At 39.8% G+C, this 27,597-nt stretch overlaps 1 protein-coding gene across 1 annotated transcript in view; it reads left to right on the forward strand.

Moving 5' to 3' along the window:
* The window catches only part of WDFY2 (WD repeat and FYVE domain containing 2), a 199,556-nt gene that overhangs the window by 64,860 nt on the left and 107,099 nt on the right, over positions 1 to 27,597 (forward strand). The window contains exon 2 of the mRNA XM_066234063.1: positions 12,228 to 12,295. Coding sequence (XP_066090160.1) covers positions 12,228 to 12,295 — 68 coding nt within the window. The remainder of the gene's footprint in view (positions 1 to 12,227; positions 12,296 to 27,597) is intronic.

Raw genomic sequence — 27,597 nt, forward strand, 5'->3', positions numbered from 1 at the left:
CTGCCCACATGCCCCCAAGCTCTTTTCTTCAGGGTACTGCGGCTTTTGCCAGGTTTGGGGGCAGAAAATAATTTTCCTGCCATCTTTCTAACTTCTGGCTGGACTAATGATGAAATTAACAGGAGAAAATTACCAAAGTTATTATGTATGTACATATGGGTTTTTTGAGAGAACGTGAGACCCAAAGACACAGTGGGCATTTGAGGCTTACATGCATTCTGGACAAAGGAGAAGGGGTAAGGGGCCTGGGACTTCAGAGGGAAGGCAGGAAATGAGGCTGATGAGAAAGAGCAAACGTAGAAATCAGGTTCTTCCACGGTCCACAGAGAAACCCAGGCCGGAGGAGAATCTAACAAACAGACCTTGGACCCTCCCCGTGTGCCGCACTGACTTCATAGATGCTGAGGTGAATGTGCTGAGACTTCCTTCCTGAAGCAGGTTTTTCTCTCTGAATTCCTTGAGGTGGGGAAAGGGAGAGGGTCAAAAGTTCTTTCTGAGTCTTGTTTATTAAAAATAACCAGTTTAGCCTGACCAGGCAGTGGCGCAGTGGATAGAGCGTCGGACTGGGATGCGGAAGACCCAGGTTCGTGACCCTGAAGTCACCAGCTTGAGCCCAACGTTGCTGGCTCAAGCAAGGGGTACTTGGTCTGCTGAAGGACCACAGTCAAGGCACATTAAAAAAAATAATAACCAGTTTAAAATAATAATATCCCAGAAGGCATATTTGGGAGTGACAAACTCTAACCTCCCCCTAAAGACTTCCTCCAAACAAACAAAAGTATGGTTTTGTGACTGCTTGCTCATCCTCCAGTGGTTCCCACTGTCCTCAGAGGAAAAGCTGATTCCAGCGTGGTGTGAAAAGCCCTGGGCGGCCTCCTGCCTGCGGCTTCGTTCAAGCTTGTTCCTCATTGCCCCCACCTGGCCCTCTCCCTGCTTGCTTTTTCCTCTTGTGCGCAGGTGTCGCTCCCCTGCCGGAAATATTGCTCCCCTTCTCTGTTCCCCTTTCCTCTGGTGAGTGCCTCTTTATCCTGCATTTCTGACACCATCATCTCTGGGAAGCTTTTTCTGAGGTGACCTAACCCAGGCCAATTGTCAGAGTTGAGCCCACACCCCTCTGATGATAGAGGCTGCTGAGCTGAGGGCTGCCAGTGAGGAAGGCACACCCATTCTCGTTAGGACTGTAGCTCAAGACAGGCATGGGACTCAGTTCTTTAGAAGGAGTTGGGGTGGGATGGGAGGTAGTATGGTGATACCATTCCCTTTCTTATTTCTTTACAGAAGTAATAGAGGTTGAAGCTGTAGGATTAAGAATTTATAGTTCCTTCTCATCACCTCACCCAGCACAGTGTAAAGACATTTTGGTATCAGCCCAGCTTCTTTGCTGCCCTTTCTGCACAAGACCTCTGTGCAGATGTAATCAGAGAACTTCCTGACAGTGAACAGATAGGAGGTGAGTGACTATAGGGAGGGATTTTTAAAAAAATTTTATTATTATTTTTTTGTATTTTTCTGAAGCTGGAAATGGGGAGGCAGTCAGACTCCTGCATGTGCCCGACCGGGATCCACCCGGCATGCCCACCAGGGGGCGATGCTCTGCCCATCTGGGGTGTTGCTCTGTTGCAACCAGAGCCATTCTAGCACCTAAGGCAGAGGCCACAGAGCCATCCTCAGTGCCTGGGCCAACTTTGCTCCAATGGAGCCTTGGCTGCTGGAGGGGAAGAGAGAGACAGAGAGGAAGGAGAGGGGGAGGAGTGGAGAAGCAGATGGGCGCTTCTCCTGTGTGCCCTGGCCAAGAATCGAACCCGGGACTCCTGCATGCCAGGCCAACGCTCTACCACTGAGCCAACCGGCCAGGGTAAGGGAGGGATTTTTGACTGATCCTTTTGATCTGTCATAAACGATGAGCACCATTTTTAGACATGGTATGAGGCATGGTCCTAGAAGATGCCAAGTATGATAAAATATGATTCCTTCTCTGATTTTATGTAGAGTTCAGTCAAAGAGTATACCGGCACTGTTCATAGTGGAGATTTGGTAAATACTACAATTTATCTAACATCTATTTTAAGCTTTAAAAAAAAGAAACTTTTTAGGTTTACGGAATAATATTTGAGGCAAATATTTTAAAGTAATTATTACCTGTTGAGATGTGATCAGCTGTGTCCAACATAGAATAAGATTTTGCTGTTTTCAAAATAGCCCAACTGCTGAACTGACTGAGGCCTTTTGGGTTGTACCTTGTCTTCCTGTTTTTGAGGTGGGCATTACGTATCTCTCCCAACTCTCCAGGGTCTGCTTCTGCCTAGTGCTGAGGGCGTGGAGGGGGGGCAAGGGGAGTAGAAGGCAGGACCCTGCAAGGTGGACTAGACCTTGTGTGTGGCCCTGGTGGGCTTTGTGTGGGGGTGAAGGCAGTTGCCCTGCATTTCGGCATGGCCATGCAGTTTTCTTCTCCAATACACTGACCTCTACTGGCTTAACTAGGACTTTTAATCACAGCTGTTTTCTTAATTTTTTTCAAGTAAAAAGATTTTCACTTACTACTAAAAGCTTTTGTGTGGCTTTTTAAATATAATTTTCAGAAAATTAATATTCATAGGCTTTGTATGGTGGAATTTACATTATCTAGGAAATTCCTAGCCATCCCAATTGTACATTTGATCTCTAGGATGCAATAGCTTTATTTCTTTTTAAAGTGCCATGATACCTTTGAAGTTAAAGTAGAAGATATTTTTATATAATTTTTTTAGATTGTGAAATATATCAATTGTCCTTAATCATTGGTGTAAACAAGATAGTATATTTAGTGAAGAAAACACAGAATTTAAAATTTAACTAGTGAGCCTCACTAATTAGGGAAAATAGTTTAAGTTCTCTGGGCTTTATAGTTTCATCTTTAAAGGATGCTTTCTGTTCATCCTTTTATAAGGATGAAATGTACATGTAAAGTGTTTTGGGGGCTGATATTTTTGTAGAAATATTTGTTACTGTTATTAAAATTAAAACTAATAATATTTTGTTACTCTTTTGACCCATGTAACTATTTTTAAAAATCTTAAAACAGGTGTGTATTTAGCTATATTGACATGTACTTTGAATTTTTTTTTCTATTGATTTGAGGCGGGGAGAAGGAAAGAAAGAGAGAGAGAAGCAACAACTCATTTTTCACTTAGTTCCATTTAGTTGTACACCCATTGATTGCTGCTTTATACATGCCCTGACTGCAGATCAAACCCATGACCTCAGCATGCTGGGTCGATGGTCTATCCACTGAGCCACTAGGCCAGGGCCGGGTATACTCTTTTTACTGATATTTTTAGAACACTGTAACTAATATATATTTTAGTAACTAACATATATATATATATATACATACACACATATGCATATATACTAATACATAAGATATACATTTATAACTATAGCTCATTTGAGTGGCAGTTACACGTGGAGTTATGTGCATACAGGTTGATACACTGTTAGCTGAATCATTGCTCGTGGTCTTTCAGGTGCATAAATTACAAGGTGATATATATAAGACACATGACATACATGATAAATCTGACATGCATGATATTAAGATAAATGATATATATGCTATACATCACCTGGAAAGGCTGTAGACTTCCTTTTGTTCACTTACAGTAGTATCTGTAGCAAATGAATTCTGCTGAGCATCTTGTCTAACTTGAGGCCTGTTGTCTTCTACACTGCTCACAAAAATTAGAGGATATTTTATCATTTCATACTCATTTTGAAATGCCCCCTAATTTTTGTGAGCAGCATATTTATTGGCTTTTGTGCTCTGCTGCACACCCCTCTCGGGTCAGTATAAGTGCAAAGGAGGAAGAGAAGAATGATTTTGGTGTAGACACTCAGCAGCCTCTGCTACCTTGGACTAGTACCTACTTTCATTCATCTAACAAATATTTTTCATATACTTGTCTTACTCCATGCATTCTGCCAGGCTCTGGTTGGATAATAGTGAACAAGAAAAGAATGTCCGTTATCCTCATGCTTATTTTCTAGTGGGAAAATCAGATAATAAGCATATTTATATGCAGATAGATTACATAACAGATTGTGGCCAGTGCAATGAAATAAGAGATAATTCCATTCTCCCAGAGTCAGCACTTCTTGAACCCTATGCCCTTCCCTACATGGATGATATATTGGGTATGTAATTTCTACATGGCCTTACAAAGATATAAAATAGCTCACAACTCTTACCTCTCTTCATTTTAATGATATATTTACTTACCTGTTCACATGGAACTCCTATGCAGTGCATGGCACATAGTGGATGCCTCAGTTAAAGGAAATGCATAAAGGACTGGATAAATACCTTACAGGATACCTTTATAGAGTCCTTACTTCAAGGATTAAAATGTCCAATATGCTGGCAAAGCAGGAAAGGTTTTAGATATTAAATTCTCCTAAGCTATGGCTGATTAATGCATTTTTAAACAACAGTGATAATAATAATAATATTGGCAATTATTGAGTACTTGCTACATGCCAAGTACTGTTGTCAAGAACCTTACATTTAATCTTCACAGCTACACATAATAGGTTCTAATTATAATGCTCATTTTTCACTAATTAGGAACTCAGGTTACTCACAGACACCTCCAACTTAAATATTCAAAATTGAACCAATGAGTCCCACCCATAATCTGATCTTTATCCAGAGTTTTTCATCACAGTGAATGACAGCATCATCTGTGTATTTGGGAAAACCTAAAGCCCAGGAAAAGACTTTCCCTTCTTTCATCCTTTCTATCAGTTAACTTGGATTCAGGTCCTGGTCACAAAATCCACCTAGCAGTAGCTTAAGGTAAAATGAGATAAAATTATCTCACAAACAAGCTTGAAGTCAGTCAAGGGTTGGTGGATCAGAGGTGCTAATTGGACCAGGCTCTTGCTGGCCTTCTTCTCTGCCATCTTCAGCAGATGGCTTTTGTCCTCAAGCTTGTTGTTTCATATTGAAAATAATTGCCTCAACTTTGTGCATAACTTGTATTGATTCTTCTACTTTTTTGTGTGCTGAAATTCATAATAACATACACTTTAAAGTGTATAGTTCATCTTGGTGTTCAGTGCACACTTTCATAGTGTTGTGTAACCACCAGCTCTCTAGTTTCAAAACTTTTTCATCACCCCAGAAGAATACTCCATTACCCATTAAGTAACCACTCCCCATTTCCCTCACCCTTATCCCTTGGCAACCTCTAAACTGTTCTCTGTTCTTTCAGGTTGTCTGTTCAGGACATTTCATATCAAAGGACTCATACAATATATGTTCTCTTTTTGTGTGGCTCTTTTATTCAGTATGTAATGTTTTTGAGGTTCATCTGAGTTTAGCAGATATCAGCATTTCATATTTTAGAGTGGCCATTGCATTTGCTTATCTATTCATCTGCTGATCAGCATTTGGCCTGTTTCCACCCTTTGGCTACTATGAATTGTGCTGCTGTGAACATACAAGAGCGTGCATGACTCTTCGTTTGAATATCTGTGTTCAGTTCTTTTGGATATATATCTAGAATTGAAATTGGTGGGTTTTATGGTGTTCTGTTTAACTTTTTGAGGAACTGCCAAACCATTTTACATTTCTACTAGCAATGTATGAGGGTTCCTATTTCTCTACAGCCTCTACAATAACTGTTATTTTCCGTTTTTAAGGCCCTGGCCAGGTAACTCAGTTGGTTAGGGCGTCATCCTGATACACCAAGGTTGTGGGCTTGATCCCTAGTCAGGGCACAAACAAGTTCAACCAATGAGTGCATAAATAAGTGGAACAACAAATAGGTGATTCTCTCTTCCCCTCTTTTGCTGTCTCCATTCCTCTCTCTAGAAAATCATTCATTAAATAAAATTTAAAAATTATTAATTAAGGTTTGTTAATGTTGATGATCTTTTCAAAGACCTTTTGGTTTCCCTGATTCTCTCCTTTGGTTTTGTAATCTGTTTTAGTTTAGTGTGGTCTGGTCTTTATTTCCCACTTTTTGCTACCTTTAAGTTTGGTTTGCTCTTCATTTTTTAGTTCCATAAAATGTAAAATTAGGTTGTTGATTTGAGACCTTCTACTCTGAGTACTGCTTTTGCTGTCCCTCATAAATTTTGGTAAGTTGTGTTTTTATTTTCTTTCATCTCAAAGTATTTTCTAATTTTACCATCTTCTTTGATCCATTAGTTGTTTAAGGTTATGCTCTTTAATTTCTACATACGTGTGATTTTTCCAGTTTTCCTCATTGATTATAGTATTTCATTCCTTTGTGGTTGGAGAAGATATTTTGTATGATTTCATTCTGTTGAAATACATTGTGAATTGTTTTATGGCCTAAGATGTGTTCTGTCCTGGAGGATGTTGCATATGCACTTCAGAAGTAAAGTATGTTCTGCTCTTATTGGGTTCTGCTCTTATGTTTCTGCTCTGTGTCTGTTAGGTCTAGTTCATTTATAGTGTTCAAATCACCTATTTCCTTTTTGATCTTCTGTCTGGATGTTCTGTCCATTATTGAAAGTGATGTATTAAACTCTCCAGTTATAATTGAAGAACTGTTGATTTTTCCTTTCAATTCTGTCAGTGTTTACTTGATGTTATTTTTGGCTCTTTTGTTTGGCATATAAGGGATGGGGCTAAAGTAGGTTTACAGTTGTAAGTACACAAAACAATTTATTCTTGTATTATTATTTATTGTATTTTCCATACAAACAACTGTAAACTTACTTTGGCTCCACCCTACGTGCATTTACAATTATATATCTTAATGTATTGTCCCTGTTGTCAATACATATTAAAATAGTATTCTTCTTTATCACATAACAATATTTGACTGAAAAATATTTTTTGTGATAGTAGTATAGCTATTCCAGCTTTCTTGTATGTCACATCTTTTAAAAAAATTTTATTGAATTTATTGAGGTGATATTGTGTAATAAAATTGTATAGGTTTTAGGTTTACGCTTCTATGATATGCCAGGTACTGTGTGTGCACCTCCCCAAGTCAAGTGTTCTGTCATCACCATTTACTCCCCATACCCTCTTCTCCCTCACGCCCACCCCCTTTTTCTCTGGTGTCCCCATACTGTTGTCTGTGCCTATGAGGGGTTTTTGCTTAATCCCTGCACCTTTCTCACCCAGCCCCACAACTCCCTCTCCTCTGACAGCTGTCAGTCTGTTTTCTGTATCTATGAGTCTGTTTCTATTTTGTTCACAGTTTATATTATTCATTAGATTCTACATATGAATGAAGTTATATGGTGTTTGTTTTTCTCTGACTGGCTTATTTTACTAGCATAAAACTCTCTAAGCCCATCCATGCTGTCCTAAAACATAAGATTTCCTTCTTTTTTACTGCTGAGTAGTGTTCTATTGTGTGAATGTACCATAGTTTTTAAAAAAAATGATTTAAGGCCCTGGCCTGTTCGCTCAGTGGATAGAGTATCAGCCTGGCATTCAGATGTTCCAGATTCGATCCATGGTTAGGGTACCCATGAGCAGCAACTACTTGCCTCTCTTCCCCTCCCTCTTTCCCTCACGCAGCCAGTGGCTTGATTGGTTCGAGCATCAACCCCAATGGGGGGGTGGGAGGGTTGCTGGGATCCCAGTCAGGGCGCATGAAGTAATCTATCTCACTATCTCCGCTCCTCTCACTTAAAAAAATTGATTTGAGACAGAGATTGATTTGGTGTTCCACTTATTTACGCAGTTATTAGTTGATTCTTGTGTGCACTGACTGTGAATCAAACCTGTAACCTTGGCATATCAGGATGATGCTCTCACCAACTGAGCTATCTGGCTGGGGCTATCATATCATAGCTTTTTCATCCACTCATTTACTGACGGACACTTGGGCTGTTTCCACTTCTTGGCTATTGTAAATAAAACTGCAGCAAACATAGGGGTGCATATATTCTTTTAAATCGCGATTTCAGGTTTCTTTGGATAAATTCCCAGAAATAGAATCACTGGGACATAAGACAGTTTCATTTAATTTTTTGAAGTAACTCGTCACTGCTTTCCACAGTGGCTGCACGAATCTACATCCCGCCCACTGTGCATGAGAGTTCCCTTTTTTACACACCCTGTCACCTCTTTCTGTTTCTCCGTTTCTCGGCTATGTCTTCCTTTACGTTTGATTGAAGTTTTTGTTGTGCACCCTTTTGGATCCTTCCTTTTCTCCACTGTACATTTTTAAGTTGTTTTCTTAGAGGTGACCAAGGGGATTTTTCATATCCTAAATTTATAGCAATCTAGTTTAAGTTGGTAGCAACTTTGTTTCAATAGCATACATTAATTCTGCTCTTATTCAGCTCTTTTCTCCCTTCCTTTTGTTGTTATTAATGCAAATTACACATTTTGTGCCCATCAACATAAGCTTAACATTCTTGGCTTGTGCATATATTATATATTTTAATTCATGTAGGGAACAAAAAGAGAAGTTACAAACAAAATCCACAATATTAGCTTTTATATTTACCCATGTATGTGCCTTTAACAATGACCTGAATTTCTTTGTATGACTTCAACTATCGGGCATTGTCCTTTTTGCAGCCTAAAGAATTCTTTCTACCATTTCTTGTAGGGAAGATCTACTAGCAGTGAACTTCATTACCCTTTGTTTATCTGGAAATGTCTTAACTTCTCCTTTACTTCTGAAGAATAGCAAACTATTCTTCAGAAGTAAAGGAGGCCAGACAGAGAATTCTTAGTTTACAGTTTTTTGTTTTTTTCTCTTAGCATATTATCATTTCACAGCCTGCTGGCCTCTGCTTTCAGGATTTTCTCTTTGATGAATAATCTTGCTGCTTTCAAGATTTTCTCTTCAACTTTCAACAGTTTGATTATTATGTGTCTCTGGTGGATCTCTTTGAGTTCCTCCTTCTTGGAATTCATTGAGCTTCTTGGCTGTGTAGATTCATACCTTCGAATTTGGGAAGTTTTCATCCATTTTTTTTCCAAATATTTTTCTGACCCTTTCTCTTCTTTTCATATTATATATGTTGGTATACTTAATGGTATCCCATAGGTTCTATCCATTTTTATTCATTTTTTTCCATTTTCCTCCTCAAACTAGGTCATTTCATTTGTCCTGTCTAGAAGTTTGTGATTCTTCTGTTCTCTCAAATCTGCTGTTGAACATCTCTAGTAAATTTTTCACTTCAGCTTTTGTACTTTTCAGCTCCAGAATTTCTATTTGATTCCCTTCTATAATTTTTAATCATATTTCCTATATTTTCATATATCCTTGTCTCAATTTTCTTTAGTTCTTTATGGTTCCTTTCACCTCTTTAAACATATTTAGACAGTTAATTTAAAGTTTTTGCCTAGTAAGGTCAGGTAACATTTGGTCTTCTATACTGATGACTTCTGTCACTTTTTCTTTTTCCTATGAATGGGCCATTTCCAGTTTTGGGGTTTTTTTTGTTGTTGTTTTTGTTGTGGTTTTTTTTGGTACAGTTTGTGATTTTTTTGTTGTTGAGAACTGGATATTTTAAATATTATAATGCAGTAACTTTGAAAATCATATTCTCTTGCCTCTGCAGACCATGCTTCAAATGGTCTGTTTAGCATTTTTTTAACTATATTTGCAAAGGCTGTATTTCTTATTATTTGTTATTGAAGTCTCTGTTCTGTCATCTCTGAAGTCAACCAGTGATTTCTTTTAATGTCTGAGTTTCATAAAGAAAAAAGGTCTTCTGTCTCTTTTTGACATGTATTACCTGGGACCCTTCAGCCCTCGGTAATTGAATACATAATGGCCAGGCTCTACTCTTTCAGTGAACTGCCAGGCAAATCACAACACACATCCCCAGATTTTGGGAGGGCAGGGTTCCCACCTTGGTACCAGCAAGCCACTCTGTGAATGTGGGCCACTGTCCCCACAACTGCCTGCCACAGGGAATGGGCGTGCATGACAGAAGCTGCTAGCTAAACATGAAATTCACTGACATATACCAGCCTCATTTCTTCATCAAGCATCCCCTTGTATGGTACAAGTATCTAACTAGACTCGAGAGTTTTCAGATAGTGATTCTGACAGTTCTTGCCAGCTCAGTAGTTGATTTGGTGTAAGGATAGATTCCTGGAGCTTCCCAATCTGCTATTTTCCATGTCACTCTATTCTTGTTGAGGTAATAATTTCCTTATTAAAATGTGCTGGCCATATATTGTAAAAATAATTTAAGTGTAGGCTGACATGTTTATAAATGGTATATGTATTGAATTACTTCTTACAAATTATTTACCATTATGCCTGTCCATCTCATAAATTAGGATAGTTGACCAAAAAGGTGGAACTTTGCATGTGTGTGTGTGTGTGTGTGTGTGACTATGTATTACTACACTGTATTTTGTGACTATGCAAAGAAAATGGCATTTATTTTGTCTGTAGTTAGTCTAGTCTTTTCCTTTATACTTCTTATAGGTAACCTACTGAATAGGTGAAAAAGTCCAATACTATTTAAAACTTAGGCTAGTATGATGACTTGGTTAGTTTGTTTAGGCAGTATCCAACTCTCTGAGAAAAAAATGATCTGTCTTTTGTCTGCTTTTTATCCTGGGATGGTTTAAGGGTGTGGGTGAAGGTGAGGGTGTGGCATATATGATCTAGCAGTGGGGAACTGCTCATTTTCCTTAACTGGCTGTCTTCTACTTCCTCTGGTCTGTGGAGCATTGTCCTGATTCCTCCTAGTGTGTTTGCCTTGCCAGCTCGTGCAGATGATGTCATGGCTGGTGTAACTCATGGTGGGGCTTTTATGACTGGTTAGAGCTTAATAGTCCACTCCCTGACTACTTCCTTTTTTTTTTTTAATTTTTATTTATTTTTTACAGAGACAGAGAGAGAGTCAGAGAGAGGAATAGACAGGGACAGACAGTAGCGGAGAGAGATGAGAAGCATCAATCATCAGTTTTTCGTTGCGCATTGCGACACCTTAATTGTTCATTGATTGCTTTCTCATATATGCCTTGACTGCAGGCCTTCAGCAGACCAAGTAACCCCCTTGCTCGAGCCAGCGACCTTGGGTCCAAGTTGGTGAGCTTTTGCTCAAACCAGATGAGCCTGCACTCAAGCTGGTGACCTCCGGTTCTTGAACCTGGGTCCTTCCGCATCCCAGTCCGACGCTCTATCCACTGCGCCACTGCCTGGTCAGGCCTGACTACTTTCTTTAATTTGCTCCTCTTCTGTGAGTTCTCTGTCTGACCTGCAACAACCGTCATAGTCTTTGCTGCAGGATTACACTGTTCCATGGTGGACCCATGGCTGGCTCTGTAGCTCAGGAAATGTAATTCTCAGAGCTTAGATTGCCTGATTGTGCTTGGAAAAACTGCCTAGACAATGGCTGGGCTGGTAAGACTATGGATTTACTGTGTAATCCTTCTCTGTGTGTCAGATGTTGCATATTGCTTTATCTCTGCATTTCTTTCAGTAGTGAAACCTAATAGCTCCCAAGCAGATAAAGACTTCCAGCAGACTAGGGAATTAAGTCATATACATGGAGAGGCAAAACAACAACAAAAATAATAATTTTAAAACACTATCACTGCCCTGGCCAGTTGGCTTAGTGGTAGAGCGTCAGCCTGGCATGCAGGAGTCCCAGGTTTGATTCCCAGCCAGGGCACACAGGAGAGGCGCCCATCTGCTTCTCCACCCCTGCCCCTCTCCTTCCTCTCTGTCTCTCTCTTCCCCTCCTGCAGCCAAGGCTCCATTGGAGCAAAGTTGGCCCGGGCGCTGAGGATGGCTCTGTGGCCTCTGCCTCAGGTGCTAGAATGGCTCTGGTTGCAACAGAGCGGCATCCCAGATGGGCGGAACATCGCCCTCTGGTGGGCATGCCAGGTGGATCCCGGTCGAGCACATGCAGGAGTCTGTCTGACTGCCTCCCCGTTTCCAACTTCAGAAAAATACAAAAAAAAAAAAAAAAAACGCCAAAAAAAACAAAAAAAACCCCACTATCACTATCACATGTGTGTATAGGGACACATATGAGGATTATATTTAAAGAATCACATATAATTCTTAATGTATACAAGCCTTAAACTTAAGATCTTTAGAGATTTATATGTGGTGTACATGCATATATGGGTGTACCTGTATATATACTTAAGATATATAGTTAAAAAATGTTACATATAAATATGTGTATATGTGTATAGTTAAGAGGTTTGGTTTTCTATGAAACCAAAGTATTTTCCTATGAATAAAACACATTTCCTTCTGTTGCAGGACAGTTCGTGTATGGTTAAAGAGAGACAGCGGACAGTATTGGCCAAGCATATACCATATGATGCCTTGTAAGTATATCTGGATTTCTGTCTTTAAAAACCAGATGTTGATCTCCAACTCCCCTTCCTTCTGAGATTGCCTTTGTGTTTTCTTACTGAGCAGTGTTGCCTGAGGGTTAGGATTGTCGTTATAATGGAAAGTACCATAGTCAATCACTTTACACTTCTAAAGCTCTCAGTATGTATATAAAATAAGGAATTTGTTCTGAAGTTGACTATGTATCACAGTTTCTGAGTAAGATTAAAGAAAGGACTACAGCATATAGGCTCTTTGATTACAGCTGACCCCATCTGGTCTCTAACTTTTTGATTAACATTTTTGTAAAGTACTTCCTTAGACAATTGAAAATTTTGTCTTGTGATTTACATTTGTGAAGTAAATTTGTTCTTTCATTGTTGTTATATCATTTATTCACATATAAGACATTCAACATTGAATATTCAGTTCTTCCTTCCCACCCCCAACATTCAGTTTTTAAAAGGATTTGCTTAGGATTTAAACATTCTAAATAGAAAACAACCTCATTTCCCCAAGATCTTATGCGAGCAATAAGTCCTTGCACTGATAAATAGTAAATATTTCAAATATAATACTTAAAAAACAACAACAACAATGATATGACTGCTGCCTAGATTTCTACACTGGCGAAGTTCCCCTGTGGGGAGAGAAAGCTACCTCTCCAAAATAGGAACTTTCCTTCAGTCTAGTGTTTTGTAGTTAAAATTAATGAAGTTTGGGCATCCTATTCCATGTTTGTTTTAGTGTAAAATAATTATTTAAATTTATTTTCAGTTATATTAGTGAACATTTTTTTATTCCCTTTCCTTTTACTCTTAATTAAAATTGACATCCTAGGAAAATCGGTTTGTTGTTTGGGCTCGTGTACCCTCTGGCTTGCTGAGAATACACCTCTTCTCTAGCTCTAAGTATCCCTGTTGGAGAAGTACAAGCTGTAATGTATAATCAAAATAAATTCATGCTAGATTGTAGATGTAATTAAGTTTATGCCTCTGGCACAAGAATACTGTAATAACATAAACAATAATTTGCCTGTTTATGAACAAATGAATTATTGAGGATGTAATGGCTTTCTGTGATTTTCAAATCATCTTTAAGTTTTATGTGTCTTTAGAAGTTTGTATGACAACCATGGAGCTGAACCAAGTATCCAGCCCTACACTAGTGAAGAAGAAACATCATGTAATTTGAGTACTTACATTCACCCTTTACCTGAGTGCCTCCAGCAGACACCACTATACACAAAGGCATGAATGGTCTGATCTCTGGTCTTGTTTTTTCATCATACTTGTCACATCTCACTAAAAGAGATGGGAAAGGTCTATAATCCAAAAGGTTGAAATTGACCCCAGTGACCAGTCACTTCCTCCACTGTGAAGACGGAAGAGGAGCAGACCTGGGAGAAATGACACGGGCTTGGGGATGGCAAGCAAGGAATCCAGTTGAGATGAACACAGGAACCTCGTGAAGACACAGGATCCTGAGCAGTAGCTCACCCACCCCCTTCCCCATACACGCATCCATACACATTCGGTCATTCTCTGATGCTGTCATTTGAACATCACGGAAAATACACGGAAGACTCGAGTTACAGTTTCCTCATATATTAAGCTGCATGTAAGAACCACTAAAAGGCTGCTTAGCTCCTGCACCTGACATAGTTGCTCACTAAATAAATACTTACTGAAGACTCGAATTTATTAATAAAGATGCATTTCCGTGAGAACATTATTATAATTTCCCAATGACTGAACACAGTCTTTGAGGAGGACTAATTGTTCACATACTTTGCCCAAGGCGTTCCACTACAGGGAGTAAAAGGGGATGACTTTGATATTCAAATGTGGGCTGTAGACCAGCAGCATCAGGATTACCTGTTAATTTACTAGATTGGGTTTGACTCCAGATCTTCTGAGTCATAATCTGCATTTTAAAAAGATCCTTTGGTTCTTTGAATGCATCTTATAGTTTGAGAAGATTGTTTTGTGGCAGTTTACACATGCTCATATGAACACATGTAAAGCCTCAAGAATATGCAATGTCGATGTGTAAATACATAGATACCACATTTACTGTATATGGGTCATCAGGCTAGGGCCAGGATTTATAGATGAACGAGACACATAATAAGGTCAGGATGATTTCTGTAATCTTTTACTGTTGGATGCTTCCACTATCATGGAAAGGTGAAAGAACACAAAGCTGTTCTCCATAATTGATCAGAAATTCACTTTTATGTCCCCTGTAAGAGGGAGCTAGGAGAAACCAGACTTTCTTGGTTGAGGCTGTTTGCCCGAGTCAGTCTGATTTTCCCAGGAATTTAGAATTTGAATCAGAAAACACCAGTCTTAGCCTAGCCTGGTCTCCTGAGCTATGGACATGTAAACCCTGGAGGTGTGAGGCATTAGAGTGCTTAAGGAAACCGTGAAATCTGATCTCCTTAAAAGAAAGTATGAACAAGAAGGGACCCCTTGGCTCCAGAGGGAAAGAATATGAGCGAGTGATGCTGAAGGTTTTCCCCATCGTCCTCCTAACCCCCAGAAACCTGGCTTTGCTTCTTGAGTTTAGAAGATGCTCCCTCTCTTACTAGATATGCCCATTTGTGCTTAAGTTCACTCCAGTGGGTTTCTGTCCTTTGTAACTCCAAGAATGTGATTCAGCCGAGCCCTGTTTGGAATTAGTGTGCCTCCTCATTCTTCTCTGTTCAGTTTCCCCGGGTTCTCTGTGATCCTTAGAGATAAAGGACTGAGCTATGTCCCTGTGGGTGTCACTGTGGTTAAATGAGAATAGTCTGGGAAAGGAAGGGCAAGAACAACAGCAGAAAGAAATATTTATCGTATTGTTTTGTGTGTGTGTGTGCGCATGTGTGTGTGTGTGTGTGTGTATTTTTCTGAATTAAGAAGCAGGGAGGCAGAGAGACAGACTCCCGCATGCGCCCAACTAGGATCCACCTGGGCAAGCCCACTAGGGGGCATTGCTCCGTTGCAACTGGAGCCATTCTAGCACCTGAGGCAGAGGCCATGGAGGCATCCACAGCACCTGGGCCAACTTTGCTCCAATGGAGCCTTGGCTGCAGGAGAGGAAGAGAGAGATAGGAAGAAAGGAGAAGGGGAAGGATGGAAAAGCAGATGGGTGCTTCTCCTGTGTGCCTTGACCGGGAATCGAACCCATGACTTCCACATGCTGGGCCGACAATTTCCTATTTTTTTTAATTTCTTTGGCTAGTTCATTTAGCGGATTTTAAATGTTTCTTTTCTACTGAACATCACTCAGTGTACTAACTAAGGCTATGGTAGTTAAATACAGCAGATGATTCCTGTCTTCATGGTGTGTATAGTCTGGTGGGGAAGGCAGACCTAAGTAAGTTCTACTCATGATGCACAGTGTTATAATGTGGCAAGTAGGCATAATGGAGACATGGTCAGAATTTCTTTGAGGAAAGTTCATTTTAAACCCCTGCTGTCTACAGAGAATTTGGGGTGAATGATAACTTGTTTTGAAGTTTCCTATAAGCTGATTTTTGTGATGGGTGAGAAATAAGAGCGTTTCCTTATCAAATATTCTTTCAAAAAATAATATCCTTTGAACATATCTCACATAATACTTGCTTATTGCCTATGACAAGATCAGGTTACAATCTATGCAACTGGGACCTGCTGGGCTTGGGAACCAGAGAGGAGCCTTCCTGATGGTACAGAGCTGAGTTTTCAGTTGTGGCCATAAGTATGATTATTTGTTTCAGGCTTCTGATAGGTACCATTTCAGCCACCACATTTGCATTACACTACAAAGGAAAAAACACATACACATTTGAAAAGCACAGGCATTTCTATTTCCACAGTTGAGATTTTTTTTTTTTAAGTGAGGGGAGATTGTGAGACAGATTCCTCCTGCATGTGCCCCAACCGGGATCCACCTGGCAACCCCTGTTTGGGGCCAATGCTCAAATCAACTGAGCTCTCTTCAGCACTCAGGACCAACCCTCGAACCAACTGAGCCACTGGCTGCGAGAGAGGAAGAGAGAAAAAAGGAGTGGGGAGAGGAAGGAGGGTAGAGAAGCAGATGGTTATTTCTCCTGCGTGCCCTGACCAGGGATCGAACCCAGGAGGTCTGCATGCTGGGCTGATACTCTATCCGCTGAGCCACCAGCCAGATGAAGATTTTTTTAAGGCCCTGGCCGGTTGGCTCAGTGGTAGAGTGTTGGCCCAGCGTGTGGAAGTCCCGGGTTTGATTTCCGGTCAGGGCACACAGGAGAAATGCCCATCTGCTTCTCTACCCCTCCCCCTCTCCTTTCTCTCTCTCTCTTCCCCTCCCTCAGTCAAGGCTCCATGGAAGCAAAGTTGGCCCAGGTGCTGAGGATGGCTCCATGGCCTCCACCTCAGGCTCTAGAATGGTTCCAGCCACAACAGAGTGACGCCCCAGATGGACAGTATCACGCCCTGGTGGGCATGCCGGGTGGATCCCAGTTGGGCGCATGCAGGAGGAGTCTGCCTGACTGCCTCCCTACCTCTAACTTCAGAAAAATAAAAAAATAAAAGATTTGGACGTCATGGAAATGGCGCCGTGAGAAGCGCGTCCGCCAGCTCTCCCCTAAATCACAACAAATTTATCAACTAGAAACAGAAAAATTTATCCTCGGAGCATTCCGGAGTTCCACACAAACTGAAAGCAAAAGGACTGTTATCACTTGAATCTGAGAGACGGTGTGGAGGAAGATACCGCAGCGACGCTCATTCAAGCCGCGAGGGAGTGCGCCTGCGGTGAGTCAGCCCATACTTGGGAGCCGCGAGCCGCCGCGAGCGGCTGACGCGAGCCGCCACCGCGAGCTGCCGCGAGCCCCCGCGAGCCGCGAACCGCCACCGCGAGCGGCCGCCACGAGCCACCGCGCGCGCGCCCGGTCCGGTTGAGCACCGCTGACATCCCAGCGGCCCGCACACTGCGAGTGGGGGTCGCCGGCCACCGGTGCCCGGAGCGCCCCATTCGCGCGCGTGCCTTGGGCATTCCACGCGCCCAGGGTGCCCTACTGGCCCGCACACCCAGGGGGCTCCATTATCCTGCGCCTGGTGCGGTCCAGCCGCCAGCGGCGGGGCGAGCGGGAGAGGCTTGGGAGATTCTCTCCGTGGGCGGGGCACCTCACCCAGCCATTCAAGCTAACAATCAAGCGTTGGGGGAGGGGCGCGCGCAGGCAGCCTAAAATACCTTCGGAAACACAGCTGCGACCCAATCACTGAAATTAGCTTAACCCATAAAATCTGCGCACCCTCGGTTCTAATTGATAAGATCTCTCTCAGTTCAGCGAACCAAGACAAGAGGCGTGATATTTTTTAGTGCCTCTCGCTAAAGGGGCGGGGGCAACTTCTGATTGATAGAGCCTCCATATTCGGGGATAAACGCTAACAAGAAGGACTTGGCAGATAATAAGGTCTATACTACACTGGTCGTAAGCAGAGACTAGTGCCTCTTCTTCCCTGCAAAAACAGGCTACAAAGTGTGGAAAGCCTGGGTTGAGTGGTCCAACTAAATGATAGGCGCTGAACGGTCACCTTGACAACAATTGACTCCCACCCCCGCCTGATTACACTGGAGGCCCTGACTCTCAGAGCCTTTCCCAAAGCCTTGCACTGAGTGGGGATAGAGTGGGGATTTCCCAACTCTTTGAGCCTCTTACTCCCCAGGCAGAAGCAGTTGCAGCCTTATAGCTGGATCACCAGGCTGCTAATTCAGAAAGGGGGGACTAGGAGAGAGAATCCAGGAAAGCAAACTCTGTCATCGTTGGACCCTGCAAACGCCAACAAGCCTTTACTTCCAGCAAGACTAAAGCCAATTATATGACATTGCCATAGAATCCCATCAACTGCAAATCCCTACCTAAGAGTGACACAGGGGCAGAGCCTGGGGTACAGAGTCACCGACTAGGAAGAGGGAGAGAAAAGAAAAAGGAAGAAGTTAACCTCTCAAAATCAAGAAAAACCCACAGACTTTACAACTTGATCCACTAATTTTTTGTTGTTGTTGTTGTTGTTGTTTGTTTCTTCTATCTTTTTGCCTTTATTTCCTCCACCTCGGTCCTTCTATTCTCTGCCCATCTTATGCTTCCCCTTTCTTGAACTACACTACCCATGAGTGTTGCATTTTATTTTTCTTCTTCATCCTCACCCTCCTTTAAGGTTATACTCCAAAACACTTAACTCTCACTCTCTCCTCTTTTGTGTTTTTTTTGTTTTTTTTTGTCTTGCTTTATTTTGTTTTTTTCTCCTCCTATTTTATTTCTTCCTTCCTTTTTCTCTTTTTCTTATTTTTTCCGTTCTATTCGTTTTTTCTTTTCTCATTTTACTTTCCTCCCATATAATCCTCAATCATGAACAAATTAGTTAATTTGGGACTCAAGGCTTTTTTTTGGCTTTATTTCTCTTTTTTGCTTTTGTTTTTATTTTTTTTTTCTCTTGTTTGTTTATTTTTGTGGCATTTTGGGTCCTCCCAACCCAAGATCTCCATTGTATTTAGTCTTCGCTCTACTTAATACAACAGATTTTTACTTATTATTTTTATTTTTTCTTCTTTATTATTCTTTTTTGGTCCTTTTTTCTGATTTCCTCTTATCCCTCTCATTACATCTCTTAGTTGACCATCACTTACAAGCAAATCATCTTATGCTTGTCTAAGATTTTCTTCCTTTTTTTTTTTTTTTTGCATTTAGTAGGTCCCTACTCCCTTTTCTTTTGCCCCTTGAACTCTTCACCCCAAATCAGGCCCTCCATTATACGCACGATATTTCCCTGAGGAGGGGAGAGGAGGGAAAGAGAAGAGAGAAAAAAAGGGGGAAATAATAAATTATTACTGTTTTTTTTTTTGTGGGGTGTTTTACCCTTTTTTTTTTTTCTTTTTACTCTTTATTAATTCTAATTAGTGCTATCAATAAGACCACCCTCAGATGCCGATAAGAAAGAGTAAATCGAATATTATGGATACAAAAGAAAGAGAGGTAACACAAATAGATGTGGAAAAATCTATGGAGAAAAGACTTAACATATTGGAAGCCTTGGAGCTAAATGACAGAGAATTTAAAATAGAAATCTTAAAAATACTCAGAGATATACAAGAAAACACAGAAAGGCAATATAGGGAGATCAGAAAACAACTCAATGAACACAAAGAATATATTACCAAGGAAATGGAAACTATAAAAACAAATCAAACAGAAATGAAAAACTCAATTCACGAGCTGAAAAACGAGGTAACAAGCTTAGCTAACAGAACAGCCCAGATTGAAGATAGGATTAGTGAAATAGAAGACAAACAACTTGAGGCACAACAGAGAGAAGAAGAAAGAGACTCAAGAATAATAAAAAATGAGAAAGCCCTACAGGAATTGTCTGACTCCATCAGAAAGAATAACATAAGAATAATAGGTATATCAGAGGGAGAAGAGAAAGAAAATGGAATGGAGAATATACTCAAACAAATAATAGACAAGAACTTCCCAAGCCTGTGGAAGGAACTAAAGCCTCAAATTCAAGAAGCAAACAGAACACCAAGTTTTCTTAACCCCAACAAACCCACTCCAAGGCACATCATAATAAAGATGACACAAACCGATGACAAAGAAAAAATTCTCAAGGCAGCCAGGGAAAAGAAGAGTACAACATATAAAGGAAGGCCTATTAGATTATCATCAGATTTCTCAGCAGAAACTCTACAAGCTAGAAGAGAGTGGACCCCAATATTTAAAGCCCTGAAAGAGAGGAACTTTCAGCCAAGAATACTATACCCATCAAAGCTATCCTTCAAGTATGAAGGAGTTATAAAAACATTCACAAATACAGAAAAGATGAGAGAATTTATCAACAGAAAGCCCCCACTCCAGGAAATACTAAGGGGGGTTTTCCAACCAGATTCAAAGAACAAAAGAAAACAACACCACAAGTAACAGCTCCACCAAGAACACAATAAAACCAAACTTAAACTGTGACAACAAAGGAAAAAAAGGGGGGAGAGGATGGAGATTAACAGTAGCAAAGGATGATGAAGTGCAGAAATACTTATAAGATAGGGTACTACAATGAATATGGTAGGTACCCTTTTCATTACTTAATGGTAACCACCCTTAAAAAAACCACCACAAAAACACTTGACTTAAAAAAGGTAGCAACAGAGGAAAGAAGTATGGAACACAAACAAACAAAAACAAATGATAGAAAAACAAAAGAGAAGAATCAAACTAGATACAAAACTAACAGAAAGCAATTTATAAAATGGCAGTAGGGAACCCACAAGTGTCAATAATTACACTAAATGTAAATGGATTAAACTTACCAATAAAAAGACACAGAATGGATTAAAAAAGAAAATCCAACTATATGCTGCCTACAAGAAACACATCTAAGCAACAAGGATAAAAACAAATTCAAAGTGAAAGGCTGGAAAACAATACTCCAAGCAAACAACACCCCAAAAAAAGCAGGTGTAGCAATACTCATATCTAATAATGCTGACTACAAGACAGAAAAAGTACTCAGAGACAAAAATGGTCATTTCATAATGATTAAGGGGAAGTTGAATCAAGAAGACATAACAATCCTTAATATATATGCACCAAACCAAGGAGCACCAAAATATATAAGACAGCTACTTATTGACCTTAAAACAAAAACTAACAAAAATACAATCATACTTGGAGACCTCAATACACCGCTGACGGCTCTAGATCGGTCATCCAAACAGAGAATCAATAAAGATATAGTGGCCTTAAACGAAATACTAGAACACCTGGATATGATAGACATCTACAGGACACTTCATCCCAAAGCGACAGAGTATACATTTTTCTCTAGTGTACATGGAACATTCTCAAGAATTGACCATATGTTGGGCCACAAAGACAATATCAGCAAATTTAGAAAAATTGAAATTGTACCAAGCATATTTTCTGATCATAAAGCCTTGAAACTAGAATTCAACTGCAAAAAAGAGGGGGAAAAACCCACAAAAATGTGGAAACTAAACAACATACTTCTAAAAAATGAATGGGTCAAAGAAGAAATAAGCGCAGAAATCAAAAGATATATACAGACAAATGAAAATGAAAATACGACATATCAGAATCTCTGGGATGCAGCAAAAGCAGTAATAAGAGGAAAGTTCATATCACTTCAGGCCTATATGAACAAACAAGAGAGAGCCGAAGTAAACCACTTAACTTCACACCTTAAGGAACTAGAAAAAGAAGAACAAAGACAACCCAAAACCAGCCGAAGAAAGGAGATAATAAAAATCAGAGCAGAAATAAATGAAATAGAGAACAGAAAAACTATAGAAAAAATCAATAAAACAAGGAGCTGGTTCTTTGAAAAGATCAACAAAATTGACAAACCCTTGGCAAGACTCACCAAGGAAAAAAGGCACAGGACTCAAATAAATAAAATCCAAAATGAAAGAGGAGAGATCACCACAGACATCATAGAAATACAAAGAATTATTGTAGAATACTATGAAAAATTATATGCCACCAAATACAACAATCTAGAAGAAATGGATAAATTCCTAGAACAATACAACCTTCCTAGACTGAGTCATGAAGAAGCAGAAAGCCTAAACAGACCAATCAGCAGGGAGGAAATGGAAAAAACTATTAAAAATCTCCCCAAAAATAAAAGTCCAGGCCCAGACGGTTATACTAGTGAATTCTATCAAACATTCAAAGAAGACTTGGTTCCTATTCTACTCAAAGTCTTCCAAAAAATTGAAGAAGAAGCAATACTTCCAAACACATTTTATGAGGCCAACATAACCCTCATACCAAAACCTGGCAAGGATGGCACAAAGAAAGAAAACTACAGACCAATATCTCTAATGAATACAGATGCTAAAATACTAAACAAAATACTGGCAAACCGAATACAACAACATATTAAAAAAATAATACATCATGATCAAGTGGGATTCATCCCAGAATCTCAAGGATGGTTCAACATACGCAAAACGGTTAACGTAATACACCATATCAACAAAACAAAGAACAAAAACCACATGATCTTATCAATAGATGCAGAAAAGGCTTTTGATAAAATACAACACAATTTTATGTTTAAGACTCTCAACAAAATGGGTATAGAAGGAAAATATCTCAACATGATAAAGGCCATATATGATAAACCATCAGCCAACATCCTATTAAACGGCATAAAACTGAGGACTTTCTACCTTAAATCAGGAACAAGACAGGGTTGTCCACTCTCTCCACTCTTATTCAACGTGGTGCTAGAAGTTCTGGCCAGAGCAATCAGACAAGACAAAGAAATAAAAGGCATCCATATCGGAAAAGAAGAAGTAAAGCTATCGCTTTTTGCTGATGATATGATCCTATACATCGAAAACCCGAACGACTCCACAAAAAGATTATTAGAAACAATAAACCAATACAGTAAGGTCGCAGGATACAAAATTAACATACAAAAGTCCATAGCCTTTCTATATGCCAACAATGAAATATTAGAAAACGAACTCAAAAAAATAATCCCCTTCACGATTGCAACAAAAAAAATAAAATACCTAGGAATAAACATAACAAAGAACGTAAAGGACCTATATAATGAAAATTACAAAGCATTGTTAAGGGAAATCAAAAAAGATACAATGAGATGGAAAAATATTCCTTGTTCTTGGATAGGAAGAATAAATATAATCAAAATGGCCATATTACCCAAAGCAATATACAAATTTAATGCAATTCCCATCAAAATCCCTATGAGATTTTTTAAAGAAATGGAACAAAAAATCATCAGATTTATATGGAACTATAAAATACCCCGAATAGCCAAAACAATCCTAAGGAAAAAGAATGAAGCTGGGGGCATTACAATACCTGACTTTAAACTATATTATAGGGCCACGATAATCAAAACAGCATGGTATTGGCAAAAAAATAGACACTCAGACCAATGGAACAGAATAGAAAGCCCAGAAATAAAACCACATATATATGGTCAAATAATCTTTGATAAAGGGGCCAACAACACACAATGGAGAAAAGAAAGCCTCTTCAACAAATGGTGTTGGGAAAACTGGAAAGCCACATGCAAAAGAATGAAACTCGACTACAGCCTGTCCCCGTGTACTAAAATTAATTCAAAATGGATCAAAGACCTAAATATAAGACCTGAAACAATAAAGTACATAGAAGAAAACATAGGTACTAAAATCATGGACCTGGGTTTTAAAGAACATTTTATGAACTTGACTCCAATGGCAAGAGAAGTGAAGGCAAAGATAAATGAATGGGACTACATCAGAATTAAAAGTTTTTGCTCAGCAAGAGAAACTGATATCAAAATAAACAGACAGCCAACTATATGGGAACTGATATTTTCAAACGACAGCTCAGATAAGGGCCTAATATCCAAAATTTACAAAGAACTCATAAAACTCAACAACAAACAAACAAACAATCCAATAAAAAAATGGGAAGAGGACATGAACAGACACTTCTCCCAGGAAGAGATACAAATGGCCAACAGATATATGAAAAGATGCTCAGCTTCATTAGTTATTAGAGAAATGCAAATCAAAACTACAATGAGATACCACCTCACTCCTGTTAGATTAGCTATTATCAACAAGACGGGTAATAGCAAATGTTGGAGAGGCTGTGGAGAAAAAGGAACCCTCATTCACTGTTGGTGGGACTGTAAAGTAGTACAACCATTATGGAGGAAAGTATGGTGGTTCCTCAAAAAACTGCAAATAGAACTACCTTATGACCCAGCAATCCCTCTACTGGGTATATACCCCAAAACCTCAGAAACATTGATACGTGAAGACACATGTAGCCCCATGTTCATTGCAGCACTGTTCACAGTGGCCAAGACATGGAAACAACCAAAAAGCCCTTCAATAGAAGACTGGATAAAGAAGATGTGGCACATATACACTATGGAATACTACTCAGCCATAAGAAATGATGACATCAGATCATTTACAGCAAAATGGTGGGATCTTGATAACATTATAAGGAGTGAAATAAGCAAATCAGAAAAAAACAAGAACTACATGATTCCATACATTGGTGGAACATAAAAATGAGACTAAGAGACATGGACAAGAGTGTGGTGGTTACCAAGGGTGGGGGGGGAGGGAGGACATGGGAGGGAGGGAGGGAGAGAGTTAGGGGGAGAGGGAGGGGCACAGAGAACTAGATAGAGGGTGACGGAGGACAATCTGACTTTGGGCGAGGGGTTTGCAACATAATTTGATGACAAAATAACCTAGACATGTTTTCTTTGAATATATGTACCCTGATTTATTAATGTCATCCCATTACCATTAATAAAAATTTATTAAAAAAAAAAAAAGATTTTAAGAAAGATTTTATTTATTGATTTTACAAGGGGATGGGTGGCGAGAAGTATAGTTGCTTCACTTTAGTTGTTCATTGCTTACATACCTTGACCGGACAAGCCCGGGCTTTTGAACTGGTGACTCAGCATTCCAGTGAGATGCTCTATCCACTGAGCCACTGCAGGCCAGACTCATTGTTGAGATACATATTTTAGATTAACTTTACCAGCTAGGTCAGACAGTGGGGTGAAGGAGAGAGATCTCGAGCAGGAGCCAGGGTGGTAGGCATTTGAGGTTTTCTTACCCTGTTAAACTATTGGTTATCATGTCTGGGCCTCTGCTGCCAACTCTTCCCTTTGGGCACAGAGCGTAGGTAACACAACTTGGCTGCCAGTGATTAGTGACTAGCAGGTGGAGAGGGCAAAGCCTCCGGTCAGGTGTGTTGGATAACTGAAAAACCTCTGGGTTCTGTTGTTGCCAGGGCCCACAGCTGGAAGTTACTTTGGTTCCTAAGGGTTTATTTGTCCCCAAAGCAAAACAGAAGATAGTTTTTCGAAAATAATTACAGATAAAAGGCACACTTAACAGAGCCATAAAATAACCTCTTTTGTCATATTTCCCCCTCTGCCGAGGCCTGGTGGGACGGTATTGGCCAGTTTGGCTCAAGCTGTGATTGGGTTTCTCCTTTCACACAAGGCTGCTCACTTTACCATTTGCTCACTGAAAAATGTAATTTTGAACTGTACTGCTCGCAAAATTAAGGGATATTTCAGTGCTTCATATTCATTTTGAAATATCCCCTAATTTTTGTGAGCAGTATATATGCTTCCCAGGTTTTATCAAAAGCCTGGTTGAAAGGCTATGTAAGGTGGCAGCGTGAAGCTGATGCAGTTCAATTATTCACCTGTATTCTGATTTGTCCCACTTGGTGTCAGCCCTCTGCAGAAATGCCTTCCTTCACTGTGCCTTCATCTCAGACTGATGTGTACATTATGGCTATTTTTGAAATAGTTGTCTACCATAATGCTCGGTGCCCTTCTGATCAGAAGCACTAAGCAGTAGTATTTTTCAGATAACAGGGCAAGAACCCCTCTGCTCGCTCTGAGGTGTAGCTTCCCAGCACATGCTGCAGCCTGCTGGGACGGTCCAGATGGCTCCCTGGCTCTGAGCACAGTCCCTATCCCAGGGCCAGGGCGATCCAGTCCACAAGGCCCTGCTGTTCTCTCCCTTTTACTTCAGTGGTGCACAGACCTAATATTCTGTATGTATCACGAGGTGAGAACATTGCAGAGGAACAGCTGTAAGGACCTGGTACATGGTCCTTGAAGGGTTGTGTGAAATGTGGAATCTATTCTGTTTTCCAACATATCTTTATTCTAATTTTCCTTCTGTTCTTATATATTTTTTCCATAGTCATGACTTTTTTATTATTTCTGTTGTTTGGCTTTATTTTATCTGCCTTTTTAAACCATTTCAAATTCTTTGTGAAATGAGATAGGGTATGAATTAAATAAATGATCTTAATTAAGATGAATACAAAGAAGTTTGAACACAGTCTTGCTGTTTACACTAAATTCAACCAAAAATACGAATTATTTAAGATTGTAGTACTGGTAGTTCTCTCTTATCCATAGTTTCACTTTCTGCAGTTTCACTCAATGCAGTCAAATTAGTTCTGAAGATATCAAATGGAAAATTCTAGAAATAAACATTCATGAGTTTTCAGTTGTGTGCTGTTTTGAATAGTGTGATGGAATCCCTCCCGCCCCGCTTTAGTGTGAATCATCCCTTTGTCCAGAGCCTTCCCGTTGTGTAGACTTTCTGCCTGTTAGTCACTTAGAGACTTTTCACGATCTGTCGCAGTGTCGCAGTGCTTATGTTGAAGGAACCCTTATTTTATTTAATAGCGAACCCAGAGCACAAGAAGAGTGGTGCTGGCAATTCACAGGAGCCGAGGAGAAGCGGTAAAAAAAAAAATGCTTCCTTCACGTGAAAAGATATGTGTGGATAGGAAAAACATAATATATGTGTGGTTTATTACTCTCCGCAGTTTCAGGCATCCTCTGAGCTCTTGGAATATATCCCCCCACAGATAACGGGGGACTACTGTATTCAAAATACCTTATAGGTTGGACCCTGTGCCTGGGAAGGAAACTGGTATTTGATTTTTATTTTTGCTACCAATTTGCTGCATCAGCTTTGGGGAAGGCCTTTACATTGTCTCTGCCCATTTTCTGTGTTCTCAGATTTGCGAAAGTATGAGGTATTGAAGGATTTGTTGTCCTTTCTTATTACTGGTGTTTAGCAGTGTATACTGTCACTGCTTATCTTAACCAGAGGCATTAGAAAAGATTTGCTCATTTGTGAGGTTTAGCTGCACTGGGTTCCTTTTCCCATTTGTTGGGACTGTAGTCCTAGGGCAGAGATTTTCAACTAGTGTTTTTAAAACAAAACTAAGAAAATTTTAAACATGCAATACCTGACCTCTATTCTCTTAACATTGTCAAATAAAAAATGATAACAGCCAACACAACAATATGTGAACTGTATGAATGAATCTTTTTTATTTTATTGTCAGATTGGCAAAAAATATCATCTATCTTTTGGTGTGCCGCACGTTTTAGGAATTAGTTTGTGTGTGCTGTGACGTGGAAGAGGGTGAAGTTTGCTGTCCTGGAGCAACAGATAACTTGCAACTGAGGATTCAGAATATTAAAATGGTTAATATCTTTATATGCTTTTTATCTGGGATGGAAGTGAGTTACTCTTATGTGAATTGCAAATGTTAATATTCCCACTGATAAGGTTAAAGGACAACTTCAATGATTTAGGACTGTGAAGGTGGTTCATGTGTCACCCCACATCTTCTGCTGGGTATATTGGAGTTTTGGGGAAAAATACATGTGATTATTAGATTATAGTGATAGAAAGGTGTTGAAAATAATGGATTTGGCAGTTC

Source organism: Saccopteryx bilineata, chromosome 6 (genome assembly GCF_036850765.1).
Source record: "Saccopteryx bilineata isolate mSacBil1 chromosome 6, mSacBil1_pri_phased_curated, whole genome shotgun sequence".
NCBI classification, from domain to species: domain Eukaryota; kingdom Metazoa; phylum Chordata; class Mammalia; order Chiroptera; family Emballonuridae; genus Saccopteryx; species Saccopteryx bilineata.